Source organism: Schistocerca cancellata, chromosome 9, assembly GCF_023864275.1.
Source record: "Schistocerca cancellata isolate TAMUIC-IGC-003103 chromosome 9, iqSchCanc2.1, whole genome shotgun sequence".
In the NCBI taxonomy this organism is placed as follows: Eukaryota; Metazoa; Arthropoda; class Insecta; order Orthoptera; family Acrididae; genus Schistocerca; species Schistocerca cancellata.
In genome coordinates this window covers 192,704,132-192,720,790 of record NC_064634.1, presented here as the reverse complement: position 1 = coordinate 192,720,790, position 16,659 = coordinate 192,704,132, and the positions used below count along the sequence as shown (strand labels likewise).

Genomic DNA, 16,659 nt, shown 5'->3' with positions numbered 1-16,659 from the left:
CTAGAAATGACTCAAGATTATGTTTAAAAAAAATTTATGTTGCAGCGATTTTAAATCACTGGGTAGGTTGTTATATAGCTGAACTGTTATCTGTGATACACTTTTTTGGTACAGTGCTGTTCTACACTGTGACATGTGGCTATTATTTGTGTTTCTTGTGTTGTGACTGTGTATATTCTTATTTTGTTGAAGATGTCCAGTTTGGTTTAAAAGATACTCATTTGTGAACAGGATACACTCATATATGTAAAGGCTCAGTAGGCTCATTATTTTCATCTGAATGAAATGTGGTCTACATGTTTCCAGTTTTCTTAGGTTGCAGATAGCCCGGATTGCTCTTTTCTGCATCCTAAAGATCTTTATGCTGGTGGCTGAATTTTCCCAGAAGATTAGCCTATATCGAAGTAGTGCATGGAAGTATGCATAATACGCCTGAATAACTGTTGACTTGCTTGCACTTTTATTTAACACACGCAGAGAATAACAAGTTTTTGAAAGATTTTTCTCAAGTTCTTTTATATGACAGTCCCATTTTAAAATTATCTTGTACCCATAGGCCTAGAACCTTAGTGTCAGTAACCGAGTTCAGTAACGTATTTTCAAGGTATGGTACTGTTACCAAGTTTTGCACATGTGGAGAAGAGTGGAAATTCATAAAGACAGTTTTTTCTTTATTTATTATTATTTTATTTTTTTGAAACCAGCTAGTAATTTGGGACATTACAGTATCTATTGCTACTTCCAATGAGATTTTGTCAGCAGCTATTATTAATATGCTGGTGTCATCAGCAAATAAGATTAGTTTTCCCAATTTAATAAAGTCATTTATATCATCAACATAAAGAAGGAACAGTAGAGGTCCTAGGACCAATCCTTGTGGCACTCTGTACTTTATTGTTGATTTACTGGAGACATGTGTTGTTGTGATAATATTTCCTTGTACTGAAATGTCATCATGCCTTAAAACCACCACTTGCTGCCTGTTTTCTAGGTAAGATCCACTGATTTGGGATTCCTCGGACACCTTTTTGATCTAATTTGTGAATGAGGAAGTCATGGTCAATTATGTCGAAAGCTTTTGAAAGGTCCAGAAAGATACCAGTAGCATCTTTTCTGTCATCCTGATCTGTTTCCCAGGATTCTTACTTCTGATTTTTTATTTTTTTTTTTAGTTAGTGTCTTAGCTTTTTTATTGTTTACTCACTGTTGTTATACATGGGGGAGCACAGTAAATTGCTTTTTTTAGAATTCTAGTTGTGGCGACACTGTTGGTTGAATAGAGGGGAGAGTGGGCATGGTTTATAGTGACCAACGGGAAGTTTGTATTCAATTGTACAGTTGCGATAATGCAGTGAACACATGAGGAGCGCTCATTTTGTGTTGAAGAGGATTTCTCGAATTCCCACTTGATCATTGCAGTGCAGCATGCTTTTCATTTGCAGTTTGCTGTATCCCCTTATGGACATGTTCCTGAATGCAATTAATTTTAAATTTGGTAAATGCATTCAGAACAGCAGGGGATGTTTCATCTGTATGAATAGAACCCGAGAGAAGTGTTACAACACCACAAAATGTCAAACAAGTTAGAAAGGCAGCACTGCAATCTCCAAAACACTCAGCTCGGAAACATGCACTTGTTCTTGGCATTTCAAGATGTTCTGGAGAGAACCTTGATTCTTCATAATGAACTGAATAGTCACCTGTATAAAATGTGCCTGGTCCAGCAATTGTCAGTACGGGATTATGTAACACAAAGAACATCTTGTGAAGACATTCTTACAACCATATCCCATGACACAAATGTGTTCTTTCCTGACGAGGCACATTTTCACCTCAGTGGGTGTGTAAACAAACAGAATGTGCAGTACTGAGGCAACACAAACCCAAGGCTAATTCACCAGAGGCCCCTACACACAGACCACTTCACTGTGTGATGCACCATATCATGAATGGGCATCATTGGCCATTACTTTTTCCAGGAAAATCATCGTGCTGTAACTGTGAATTTGTATCATTACTTAACCATACTGCAACAGTTCTTCCAGCCAGCTTTCAAGTCAATGCAATTACAGCATACCTGGTTTCAACAAGACTGTCACTGCACACATAGGTGGCATAACCATGAATTTTTTGAGGCAAATGTTTCCTGGAAGGCTTATCTCTCAGATGGGGGATCTCAACTGGCCTGCATGATCAATGGACTTAGACCCATGTGATTTTTTTCTTGGGGTTACCTGAAATTAAAGGTGTATTACCACTGTCCCAACACCCTGAAAGACCTACAGAACAGTATTGAGGCTGAAACTGCAAGAATAGCTGAAGACATGTTTGAAAGAATGCATGATTACTTCAGAAAAAGACTGCAGCAGGGTGTGGATTGTGAAGGTAGTCATCTGCCAGATATACTGTTCAAATAAACCATGTAGTTAGTAATTTCCATTATTGTCCAATATGATAAAAATAAAAATGTTAGTTTCTAAGTGTTCATTATTTTTTTATTTCATTCCCAAATCATCAATTTACTGTGCTACATCCTGTATGACATTATCTTCTGGGACAGTGCTGCTATTTAATGCAAAATTAAGAAAAAACAATACTGAGTTAAGAAGATAACAGCATATCTTGTGGAGGCCTCCTGACAGAGTATGGCACTCTTACACTTATTTCCCAAAACATAAATTCCTAAACAACATTAAATGAATTTTTCACTTTACAGAACATGACAACAATATTAAACTTTCCTGATGTTCTGCAAAATATGTGTTCCCTATTTAACATAAGTTCTTAATATTATTTTTTACATGGGATGTTTAGATTAGAGTAATTGCTGATAAGTATTAGCTGCACAATAAGTAGCAATATTCAGTAAAACAAGCTTCTATTAAAATATATTTAGATAGCTGTTTTTCTGTGCTAAACATTTGTAAATTTTACCCTGAGATGGAGTAAAGGTAACATGTAGTAATGACACAGTTGAGTATAATTTCACACCAGGTCACTGTTGCTAGTCAGAGAGTTATCTCTCTGTGGCAGCCCCTGTCACTGGTGAAATACCTGCATATTAATTTTGTCACATAGATGTTAAACTGGTAATAGAGGTGAAAAATAAGCTGTTTCATACAAGTCAAAAATCAGTAGCTTAATTAATTAATTTATTTATTCATTAATTCATTTCAAAGCAGCAGCTTTCCAGTTAATTTTAATTCATTAAATTTAAGGTGGATAAATTTGTATATTTTATAGCAGTTGTCTCTCTCTCTCTCCCTGCCCCCCCCCCCCTTTTTTAGATCTATAACTTATCCGCCCCTCACCTACCCCCGTCCTCCATGAACCATGGACCTTGCCGTTGGTGTGGAGGCTTGCGTGCCCCAGCAATACAGATAGCCGTACCATTGGTGCAACCACAACGGAGGAGTATCTGTTGAGAGGGCAGACCAACATGTGGCTCCTGAAGAGGGCAGCAGCATTTTCTGTAGTTGCAGGGACAACAGTCTGGATGATTGACTGATCTGTCCTTGTAACATTAACCAAAACAGCCTTGCTGAGCTGGTACTGTGAACGGCTGAAAGCAAGGGAAAACTACAGCCATAATTTTTTTTCCCCGAGGGTATGCAGCCTTACTGTATGGTTAAATGATGATGGCGTCCTCTTGGATAAAATATTCTGGAGGTAAAATAGTTTCCCATTTGGATCTCTGGGTGGGGACTACTCATGAGGATGTCATTATTGGGAGAAAGAAAACTGGCATTCTACGGATCGGAGTGTGAAATGTCAGATCCCTTAATCAGGTAGGTAGGTTAGACAATTTTAAAAGGGAAATGGGTAGGTTAAAGTTAAATATAGTAGTAAGTAGTGAAGTTTGGTAGCAGGAGGAACAAGACTTTTAGTCAGGTGAATACAGGGTTGTAAATACAAAATCAAATAAGGGTAATGCAGGAGTAGGTTTAGTAATGGATAAAAAAATAGGGGTGTGGGTAAGTTACTACGAACAGCATAGTGAACGCATTATTACAGCCAAGATAGACTCTAAGCCCACACCTACCACAGTAGTACAAGTTTATATGCCAACTAGCTCTGCAGATGACAAAGAGATTGAAGAAGTGTGTGATGAGATAAAAGAAATTATTCAGATAGTGAAGGAGATGAATATTTAATAGTCATGGGGGACTGGAATTCGATAGTAGGAAAAGGAAGAGAGGGAAAAGTAGTAGGTGAACATGTAATGGGAGTAAGGAATGAAAGAGGAAGCCGCCTGGTAGAATTTTGGACAGAGAATGACTTAATCATAGCTAATACTTGGTTTAAGAGTCATGAAAGAAGGTTGTATATAGAAGAGGCCTGGAGACAAAGGAAGGTTTCAGATAGATTATGTAACAGTAAGGCAGAGATTAAGGAACCAGGTTTTTAATTGTAAGACATTTCCAGGGGCAGATGTAGATTAAAACTGAAGAAACTGCAAAAAGGTGGGAATTTAAGGAGATGAGGAGATGGGACCTGGATAAACTGAAAGAACCAGAGGTTGTAGAGAGTTTCAGAGAGAGCGGTAGGGAATGATTGACAAGAATGGGGAAAGAAATACAGTAGAAGAAAAATAGGTAGCTTTGAGAGATGAAGTAGTGAAGGCAGCAAGGATCACATTGGTAAAAAGATGAGGGCTAGCAGAAATCCTTGGGTGACAGAAGAGAAGCTCAGATGGAAACCCAGTTCTAAGCAAAGAAGGGAACATCGGAAGGTGGAAGGAGTACATAGAGGATCTATACAAGAGCGATGTACTTGAGGGCAATATTATGGAAACGGAAAAGGACATAGCTGAAGATGAAATGGGAGATATGATACTGTGTGAAGAATTTGACAGAGCACTGAAAGACCCCAGAAGTAGACAACATTCCATATAAAAACTACTGATAGCCTTGGGAGAGCCAGCCCTGACAAAACCCTACCATCTCGTGATCAAAATGTATGAGACAGGTGAAATACCAGCAACTTCAAGAAGAATATAATAATTCCAATCCCAAAGAAAGTAGTTGTTGACAAGTGTGAAAATTATCGAACTATCAGTTTAATAAGTCACGGTTGCAAAATACTGACACGAATACTTTACAGACTAATGGAAAACTGGTAGAAGCTGACCTTGGGGATGATCAGTTTGGATTCTGTAAAAATATTGGAACACATGAGGCAATACTGACCTTACAACTTATCTTAGAAGACAGATTAAGGAAAGACAGACCTATGTCTCTAGCATTTGTAGACATAGAGAAAGCTATTGACAATGTTGACTGGAATACTCTCTTTCAAATTGTGAAGGTGGCAGAGGTCAAATACAGGGATCCAAAGGCTACTTATAGTTTGTTCAGAAACCAGATGGCAGTTATAAGTGAAGTGTTGGCAGAAGAGCGAACACCTTGTAGCTAGAGGAGGCCGAAAGGCATGCGTTAAAGCTCACACAGACGGGCGTGAGGTCTGGAACAGGTCAGAGAAATAAGACTAGCAAAACAAGAGTAACTGGTAGAATACTTAACTTTAATCCATAATTGGACATCTCTCGTACTGTACAACTGGCTTCACAATAATAATTATCAAATGCTATGACGCCTTGCTAGGTCGTAGCAAATGACGTAGCTGAAGGCTATGCTAACTATCGTCTCGGAAAATGAGAGCGTAGTTGTCAATGTAGCATCGCTATTAACGTCGGCTGTACAACTGGGGCGGGTGCTAGTACGTCTCACTAGACCTGCCGTGTGGCGGCGCTCGGTCTGCCATCACTGACAGTGGCGACACGCGGGTCCGTCGTATACTAGCGGACCACGGCCGATTTAAAAGCTACCACCTAGCAAGTGTGGTGTCTGGCGGTGACACCACAATAAGAGTCAAGGGACATGAAAGGGAAGCAGTGGTTGGGAAGGGAGTGAGACAGGGTTGTAGCTTATCCCCTATGTTATTCAATCGAGGAGGTACTAAATAGAATTTGGGAGAAGAGGAATTTGTGGCACAATTTATCTAGAAGACGGGATCAGTTGGCAGGACATGTTATGAGGCATCAAGGGATCACCAGTTTAGTATTGGAGGGCAGTATGGAGGGTAAAAATCATAGAGGGAGACCAAGAGATGGATACACTAGTCAGATTCAAAGCGATGTAGTGTGCAGTAATTACTTGGAGATGAAGAAGCTTGTACAGGATAGAGTAGCATGGAAAGCTGCATCAAACCAGTCTCTGGATTGAAGATGACAACAACAATAACAATTTAACCTCGTTACACATCTCTGAAGGTTTTCTGCCATGATGGAGATGACAAATAATTGGTTAACTCATTCATGCACATTCCTTCTTTTTTTTGCTTAGTGCAGCTTTTTTCACATAAAATGGCCCCAAAAGCAGTCGGTATGTTACATTCATTCTTCTTTTCCAGGCTAAAGCAATGGAGATCCATCCCCTCTATTTTATGATGCCAGCTGTACTGTGTTGTTCATTCGCTTTCATGTTGCCTGTTGCCACTCCACCTAATGCCATTGTGATGGCAGCATCAAACATGAGGTCATCTGATATGGTAAGTATGGGACTGTTGTTTCTCAATACTTAAGCCATTTATAGAGTACATGTCAATTACACATAAGATATTTTTGATGTTTCCATATTTTGTAAAAGTGAAAGATAATAAGATGTTTAAATTCATTACAAAATCCACCACTTCAAGTATCTCATATACATTCAGGACAGGTATACACTCGCACACACACACATATCCATCCACACATACACAGACACAAGCAGAAATTTAGCAATTACTCTAAGAGCTCACTGGGAAAGGGAGGAGGAAGGGTTCTTTTATTTGATTTTTAATGAGTCATTATCCAACAGGACAAAGTTAATTTTTTCACAGAATCTAGTTCATCAACTGTGAATTTAAGAGACAGTGTAGCTACTCCAAGACTAAATTATTCAATCTGACAATGAATTAACATTCACAGATGCAAGAAAAATGTCAAGCATCAGTGGAAGACATGAATTTTCTTTTTTTTCCGATCAAGCACTAGCACATATGTCCATATTTATCAGTTCTATAACTATGTGAGCAGAATGAATTATTTGACAAATGTAAGGAAAACTCCCTAAATGCTACTGTATTTACACAAATTAAGATTTAACATTTTGGATGCATTGTTTTCATTATATTTGCAAAAAGAAATTTTCTGATTATTTTATATAAGTCTAAACTTGTCAGGAATTCTCTTAATATTTGTATGCTTTTTCAGATGAAGGCTGGCCTGGGTATGAATGTTATCTGCATCATACTAGTATCAATACTATTTCCAACATTTGGTTCAGCTGTCTATGGCTTGGATACATTCCCTGATTGGGCAAGAGGAACAAATATAACAACAGGTGTGTAGCAGTTTGAAGACTGTTGCAATCCTGCTGTATCATCAGACTGAGCCATGAATGCATTTGTCTGAAACTAATTAGGAAAAATTACGTTCCTCAAAAGAATTCTTTTTTGTTTGCTGCAGCTGCAAATGTTCTTGCAAAAAGGAAACCAGATAATTTGTGATCAGTTATTATTGTACCAAAAGTACAATCCTCTGTGCAGCTAACATAATCAGTATTTATTCAGTCTATTTATTGAAACCAAATATCTGGACAGAGTAACTTTGTGCTAGTACATACCATAGGTGACATATGACTAGAACACAGAAAGGCAGTTAAGCACAGTATGTATGATTAGCTGATAATGTGTTTAAAGGTGTGTACCAGTGGTGTCAGCAACTGTGATGTACTTTATAAACAATGAACATTGGACTATCACCAGATTCTTGTTGTGAAACAAAGAAATACTGAACAAAGTTCAAGTCCAAATCCATATGCAGTTGGGAGTGGAATAAGATGCATAGTTTAAAAATAACCAACAGCAATTAACCAAAGTATGACTAATTGCTCAAAATGACTGCTACGTTAACAACAGCAGGAAGATTTCAGAAGATATACAGTACTTATGAATGCCATGAAATATTTGAAAACAATCTCATGATACTTTTAAAGTAAAATATTAGTTCCTTACTTTTTCTTACTGCAAAACTGCCAAGGATTTCATAACATGCTACTCTGTATCACAACATATTACATCACCAACCTTCACTCAGATGTAGCAATGCAAGTTTTAATTGTGATAAGTACATTTCCATTAAGCATATCTTTTTTGTTCCATTCAAATTTCATTACATAAAAACACAAACATTATCCATTATGTTACAATGAGATTAAAGTGTTTCAAGATAACTCCAGTGAAATAGATATATATGGAGTGAAGCAAGAAAACAGAGAAGTGCTATCATACAATAAAGGAAAGCAAATATGTTGTTAAAATTATTTGTTTAAATGAAAATTACATTATGACATGAGTACAATATTCCATATTTTGAGATGTGGTAGCATGGGAAAAAAATGAGGACACATACCTCTGCTGTTTTTCATGGATGCAGAAATCATTTGTTAATGCTGTTACTGTCAACAATATACACATTTTTGGGTAACTGCAGCACTTACATGAAATCAATTTGTGTTTTTATAAGTCTGCAAAAAACTTTTACATTATAATTTTATCTTTGGACTTGCCAGTATAATGGAAGATCGTTTCTAATAACAAATGTTTTGCAGTAGAAGATGTGTTTCACAGCAGCAGAGATGAAGTAGTACTCAAAGCTCTTGAGGTATGCATTTTAGAGCACATGTTTACTGGATATTTTTGTCTTGTTTTTGTTCATACTACCACTTCTCAGAAAATGGAATTTTATTAAGTTCCTGTATATATACTAAGTATGTTTAAAGTTCTTTTGTCCATTTACTTCAAAGCAAAACCTCAGACTGTAAGTGCAGTGCCTCATGCTGCCACTGTCAACTCTGAAGCTAAATACACACTGTAATTTGTAATATAGTTTCCTTCTGAAAATAATTTGTCATTACTTGGTTACATGCTTATCTGGCTGTATGTGTAATTTGATGAGATTACTAACTGTGCTTTGTGCCAAAGATATCTTAAGTCAAATTTTTGTTAACACTTTGTGCTGTATCATAAATTACACTTTTATATGCACTTATTGGATGACTCCAACAATGGTGTAAATTGTTTACAAGGCAGTTGAACACAGTAGCATTTTTCAGGTCTTGATTTATTTCAGTCATTTTAATTTATGTGCCTGTATGTTTCATGTAAAGTTAGGAGTATATTTCACTGCACTATTTAAATTTTCAGGTCTAAAAGTGACACCAGTTGCATAATGCTGTCATATGTAGATGGTGTCACATGGTGGTCTCAATTGTAAAACACAAGTACAAATCTTGTTCACAGTCAAATAAAAACTGTTCAGAATATCTGATTTGCCCTTAATCTTTAATACTTGAAAAATGATACATGCACAATCAATTTTAAGAGAAGAAACCATTCTGTATGAGAGATGTGATGACATTAACACACACACACACACACACACACACACACATGTGGCCACTCTTGTCAATGGGAGCTTAGGTGAGTAGCAATCTTGGTTGGGGTGGGCAGTGGAGGCACAAAAGAGACAAGCTGTGGGGTGGGGGACAAGGATAATAGGGAATGCAGCATCACTGGGAGAGGGAGGGGAGGAGGCAGTGGTGTTGTTGTTGTGTCTTCAGTACAGAGACTGATTTAATGCAGCTCTCCATGCTACTCAATCCTGTGGAAGCTTCTTCATTTCCAAGTAACTACTGCAACCTACATCCTTCTGAATCTGCTTAGTGTATTCATCTCTTTGTCTCCCTCTATGATTTTTACCCTCCACACTGCCCTCCAATACTAAATTGGTGATCCCTTGATGCCTCATAACATGTCCTGCCAACTGATCCCGTCTTCTAGATAAATTGTGCCACAAATTTATGTTATCCCCAATTCCATTCAGTACCTCTTCATTAGTTACATGATATATCCATCCAATCTTCAACATTCTTCTGTAGCACCACATTTTGAAAGCTGCTATTCTCTTCTTGTCTAAACTATTTATCGTCCACATTTCACATCCATACATTGCTACACTCTGTACAAATACTTTGAGAAAAGACTTCCTGACACTTAAAATCTATACTCAATGTTAACAGTGGCAGAGGAGAGAAATAGCCAAGTGGAAAAAAATTACTCGGTTGCATGTTTGATACTGAAGTGAGATTGATGCAGACGGAGGGACTAGCGAAGGTTATGGCCAGGGGGTAGGTGGGGAGGGAGGGAGAGAATATGTTATAGGAATAAGGAACATGTTACAGGGAGAGTTCCCATATGTGCAGTTCAGAAATGTTGGTGGGAAGAAACCAGACGGCTTGGGCTATGAAGCAATCATTGAAGCAGAGCATACTGTGTTGCCTGCTATGCTCGATAATTGGATGCATCAATTGTCTCTCAGCCACACTTTGGCCAGTCAGAATACAGACAGCTTATTAATGGTCATACCCACACAAAATGCCACATAGTGGTTGCAGGTAAGTTGGAAGACTTTTGGTGGGGTAGGAAATGCTCATGACAGGACTGAAGGAGGTTGTAGTGCATGACCTATATTATTGCTATCCTGTGCAAGTCTGTACAACCTACATTCACTTCTGTCTGATTGCTGTACCGAAACCCTGTTCTCTGTCTACAATTTTTACCCAATACTTCCCTTGTTTATCACATTGATGGTTGCCAGAATCCTCAGTGTGTGTCCTGTCATCTGACTCCTTATAATCAAGCTGAGCATTGGGCACAGATTATAGTGTTAAAGCTCAACCTTTACGAAATCTAAGCATTACTGCCTGGTCATTCTAGGCTCATTAGCTGAAAGCATCAGGATTTCCTACGACCTTTAATCCTAAAGGGAACAAATATCAATTTCTCTCCTTCAGAAAAGAGACTATGAAAGTCAAAACTGGACTGAGCATGCAACTACAATGTGCAAGAAAGCATCAGCATCTCTCCATGCCCTACAAAAATATACAAAGTTCTTTCCTTTTGACCTGAAAAAGGAAATGTGTAACACTTACACTTCCAATTATTGATTACAGTGATGTTATCCTATAAGGTCTTTTTCAGGACAGCTCGCGGCACCTGGAATTGGTTATGAATGCCGTGTTCAACATATCTGTGACATTCATCTCTTACATCATATTTCACCATTATATGCATAGATATCCTGATTGTATGCAGAGGTTTCCATGCACTCTGTCTCCTCTCTTGTCTTATCAACACACACTGACCCTCATATCGCTCTTTGACCTTAATGCTCTTGTCTGAACAATGTGACAGAAACACCTGTTCCCATCAAAGCAAAATCATTTCTACCCCACTTCCTCACTCAGTCACTTTCTCAAAACCTCATTTATATTAGAGAGCTGAGTAACATCTCCAGTTTCAAAACAATCAAATCATTATTTCTTTTCATCATATTGTACTTATCATTATTTCATAGGCAACTATGATGTAAAAAAAGGTGTGGCACACCTATGTGATGATGAGAGGGCCTGAAGGCCTTATCTGATCACGTTACATAAATAAATTCATTTACTCCCTGATTCAGTTCAGTATCTCTTTATTAGTTATATAGACTACCTGCCTAATCTTCGGCTTCTTTTGTAGCTTAGTGTTTCTGAAACTTTTATTCTCTTATCTTTTGTAGTGTTTACTGTCCGCTCTTCATCATTATGTGAAGTTACAGACAAATACTTCCAAAAAAAAACTAATTAGCACTTAAATTTGTATCACATGTTAACCTATTTACCTTTTTAAGGAAAGATTTTCTTGTGATTACTCATCTACATTCTATATGTTTTCCATATCTACAGTTCTCAATTAGTTTGACACCCAAATAACAAACCATGTATACTACTTTCAATATTGCATTTCCTAATCTAATGCCTACAGCAGAACTCGATTTAATTCAACTACAGTCAATTACCCTTGTTTTTTATGTTGATATTCACCTTATAAAATATTTTCAAATCATGATTCAATCCATTCATTCTAGTCCTTTGCAGTCTCTGTCATCAGTAAACCTCAGCTTTTTTAGTTTCTACTCCCTGAACTTTAATTCTCTTTCCAAATTTCTCCTTTTGATTTATTTTATTTATTTATTATTTCGAATTCCATAGATCCATATAGTGATGAAACACAAGGATGTGGAATGAGTGGGTTTACATTATTATATAGATACAATAAACAGTGTACAATAAAATAATGTACATTACTGAAAATATCTTAAGGTAATAAAATAAAAGTATATTTATACATTGACCATCATATACCAGGAAGACAAATAATGGCTAGCACATTAGAAATTGAAAGTCTCAAAACATAAATGCAAATGACAATACTAGTTTACAAAAACAGTCACTGGTTAATCCTCATACACGCATCAAGAGAATAAAATGACTTATCTATAAGATGTTTTCTTCATTTAGATTTAAATGCAGGTGAATCATTAATGTGGACTTCAATATCTGGCAGAAGTGAATTGAAAACTTTTGTGGGAGAATAGCAAACACCTTTTTGTGCAAGACTTCGACATTTAAGATCCACATGTAAATCATTTTTATCCATTGTATTGTGGTCATTCCTGCACTATTAGATGTAAAGAGAGAATGGTTATCACAGACAAAACCCATCAGACGAAATAAATATTGAGAAGTAGTGGTTAATATTTGGAGCTTCTGGAACAGGTTTGTGCAATAAAGATTTTTTGGCTAAAGGCTGATAACCCCAAAAAATTATACCCTATGACATTATAGAGTGATAATAGTCAAAATAAGCTGCTTTTATAGCATTGATATCACCAACAGGAGTAATTATACGCTGGGCATAAGTTGCCACACAGTCTTTTTTGAAGGTGTTTGCCCAGACAAATTTAACTTCCTATCAATGCCCAGGAACATCACATATTCACAAAGTAATATATTTTGGTTATCACAGTTCAAGTAGATTACTTCATGTTCTTGTCAAGATGCATATATTGAGTTTTTTTCAGTATTTACATTTAATCTGCTTCACTTAAAACAGTGTTAAGATGTCTATAAATACAGCATTACATCTATTTTCTAATTCATCAGTTTTTTGGGTTTCAAGCAGAATAGTAGTGTCACCAGCAAAAAGAGTAAATTTGCTCTCAGTGTTTGTACAATGTGGGAGATCATTGATGAAGATAAAAACAGTAAAGGTACCAAAATGGAGCCTTGTGGCAGTCCACATTTTAATGTGCCCCAGTCAGATGAAGCAGGACAGCCATCAGTCCATCAAGTATCAGCTCCTGCTTCCTATTGTGTGGATATGATTCAATTCACCTCCCATACCATAAAAATCAGCTTTCTCTAAGAGTATATTGTGGCCTACACAGTCAAAAGACTTTAACAAGTTACAGAAAACTCCAATAGGTGACATTCTGTTATTTATTGACTCAAAAATTTCATTTTCTACAGAGAAAATAGCCTGTTTTGTTGATCTGGTGGTTTTACTATAGCAAACTTTAATCTCTCCGGGTCAACACTTTGCTGCAAACATTAATTGAGAATGTGACATAGGACTTGACATATATAACCACTACAGCACTTTATAATTTTGGATGAAATGTTGTCAGCGCCTGTAGCATATTTATTTTTTAAGGCCTTGATTATATTTTTATCTTCACTAATAGTCACTGGAGCTATACAAATAGGGTCACATAAGTTGTGGTCACCTTGCTGTAAAAAATTAATGGCCGTATTTAATTAGCCCTCATTTTCCACTACAGTTAAGAAGTAACTGTTAAATATGTGAGAAATTGTTACAGGATTATGTATCACCTTGTCATTATATCTTATATCTATTTTTTTCATTCTTATTGTTCTTGCCACACTCTCTATTTATGTTATTCCAAGTTGATTTTATTTTGTTCCTGGAGTTATCAATTTCACATTTAATATATAAGCTTCAAATTTATTTATCACTCTTTTTAAAACTTTACAGTACAATTTATGATAGTATATTTCTAGGGGGGGAAGGGGGGGGGGGGGTTGAATGCTGTTATTGAGGCACCTAATTCTCTCTTAGTCTCGCAAGAAATCGTAATTCCTTTGATAATCCATGGTTTCCTGGAAGAAACCTTAATGTTTTTCCTCACAATTCTTTTTGGAAAAGTCATTTGTCTTTTCAAATATAGAGATAAATTCATTTAAGAAAGTATTAAATTTGTCATTTGCATTAGTTATCCTATACACTGAATCCCAATCAATCTGTGACAATTGGTGATTAAAGGATGAAGTTAAGCACATTTGTTTTTGAAAGTGTTTAAACTTAGTTTATTTCCTCCAAACCAGTCATTTAGCAAGTCTGTAGCTTTATTTATGTTTTCTTGTAGCTGTGTTTGTTTCTCCTCTGTAAGAAGGATGCTTGTGTTGTCTGCAAACAAAATATTTAGTTGCTATTCTATGCTTGCATCTAGGTCATTTATATATAGAAGGAAATGAATAGGCTCAAGGATGGATCCTTGAGGGACTCCAGTTTTGATTATTCCTGCATCTCATATGTAAGTTCTAGTGCTATCATTTAGTTCATAAGTTATTACTACTTTTTGTTTCCGATTTGTCAAGTATGAGGAGAACCATTTTAATGGAATGCCGCTAGTACAAAACTTTTGGCGTTTTTCCAACAGGATTCTCTGGTCAAAAATTTCAAAAGCTTTGCTTATATCTAAGAAAATACGAGCAGCATTTTGTTTATTATCCAGTGCTTCTAGCTCATTTTGTGAGAAACTGTGTATAGCACTGGTCATAGATTTATTTTTCCGAAAATCATGTTGGACATCAGTGAGGATTTTGTTCTTATTCAGGAATTACATTAATCTGTTTTACTTGATTATTTCAATGAGTTTGACAAAAAGTAATAATAATGAGACTGGTATAGTTTTCCAAATTTGCTCTGTCACCTTTTTTATGAATATGGATCACTTTGGCAATTTTAAGACAGTCATGAAAGGTTCCAATTGTCAAAGATGAATTGATTATCTCTGGAAGGAGTGTTCCAAGATCTATAATACATTTCTTTATGATGAAGTATGGAATACTATCAATTCCTGAGGATATTTTTCTGAAGGTTTTTGCAATGTAAATGATTTCATTTGGAGATGTGTCATAGAGATAGATCGAGTGGAGACAAGAATTTACTTTATTCTGTTGGTTAATTGGGCTATATTTCTTATTATTAATTATTAGATTTTTTTGTATTGTCTACATGGTACTGCCTGAAGAGATTTGCCTTCTGCTGCGGGTCATTAATTGTCTTGTTGTCACAGTTCAGTGTGATATTTTCTGCTTTATTACTTTCCAGATTGCTTTGCTTTTATTTTCTGACTCTGATATAAACATATCATTGGCCACTATTTTTGTCTGATGTATGCACCTGAATATATTTTGTGATATAACTGTTAAGGAGAGGAGATATGTTGTGATTCTTTCTGTAACTGAGCAATTTTCTTTTTGTGTTACCTGAGACATTTATGCCTCTTGTTATCCATGACTTTCCTTTTAGATTTGTGTTCCTTACCACCTGAGTTTTGAGAGCAAATACTACTTCAAAATAATAGCTGTAGAAGTCAGAGAACTTTTCAGACTTCTTGTTTGTGTCATGCAACTGAGAAACTTCTTCGTGCCTATCTCTTGATGACAAGTGGTTTAAAATTTCTATGCTTCGTGTGTTAAAACTTCTTCCAGTCAAAGTCCTTTTATGGATTTTTCTGGATAGTAAACAGACTGAGAGGGTTAAGCTTCATGATCACTAAAATTTGTATTCACACATTTTGCTGTACAGGGTGTGTTAACAAATATTTGGTCCACAGTAGTGGCAGAAGTTTTTGTAATTCTTGTTGGGATTGTAATTGTTTGTTTTAAATTGAAAGTATCTATTAGGTTGAGCAACAGTTCTTTCCTCCTGCTTGTTGCAAGAAAGTCAGTGTTGAAATCCCCACACAGTACTATTGATTTCTTGCCTACATGTATCCTGTTTAGTAATGTTTCAAGTTATTGATAAATGCCTCAAAATTCCCATTTTAGGAGTGATAGATGCACATGACAACTGTATTTGCACACTGATTTCTACAACTGTTACTTCAAAGTCTCTTTCTGTATTGAAGTACTGAAAACCATCAATAGTTTTGAATTTCAATCCACTTTTAATTAAAATAGCAGTACCTCCATTTTTGTATTTTCTTCTACAGAAGTACAAGGGTCACTCCAAAAGAAATGCACCCTATTTTTTTTTTAATCCATCTTCTATTCTACATGTTTGAAAGTGTTACAGTGTGTAGATACATCCTTTAGGAACAATATTTTCATTTCTCCACATTATTTCCCTCCCTCTCAACTGCCTTACACCATCTTGGAATGAGCGCCTGTATACCTGGACCAACTTGGAGCCACTGTTTGGCAGCATGCACAAGGGAGTCATCATCTCCAAACCTTGTTCCACAAAGAGAGTCTTTCAGCTTTCCAAAGAGATGATAATTGAAAAACACCATAGCCATAACTTTTCCAGCAGGTCCGGAGGGTTATTACAAATGATTGAAGCGATTTCACAGCTCTACAGTAACTTTATTATTTGAGATATTTTCACAATGCTTTGCACACACATACAAAAACTCAAAAA

The 16,659-nt window shown here is 36.4% G+C and overlaps 1 protein-coding gene across 2 annotated transcripts in view; it reads left to right on the top strand.

The window, feature by feature from the left end:
• Positions 1 to 9,368, top strand: part of LOC126100347 (protein I'm not dead yet-like) — a 246,832-nt gene extending 237,464 nt beyond the window's left edge. For both annotated transcript variants that reach the window (XM_049910958.1, XM_049910959.1), the window contains exons 12-13: positions 6,412 to 6,549; positions 7,256 to 9,368. In XM_049910958.1, the coding sequence (XP_049766915.1) occupies positions 6,412 to 6,549; positions 7,256 to 7,393 (276 nt within the window). In that variant the 3' untranslated portion in view covers positions 7,394 to 9,368. The remainder of the gene's footprint in view (positions 1 to 6,411; positions 6,550 to 7,255) is intronic.
• The last annotated feature ends 7,291 nt before the right edge of the window (positions 9,369 to 16,659 follow it).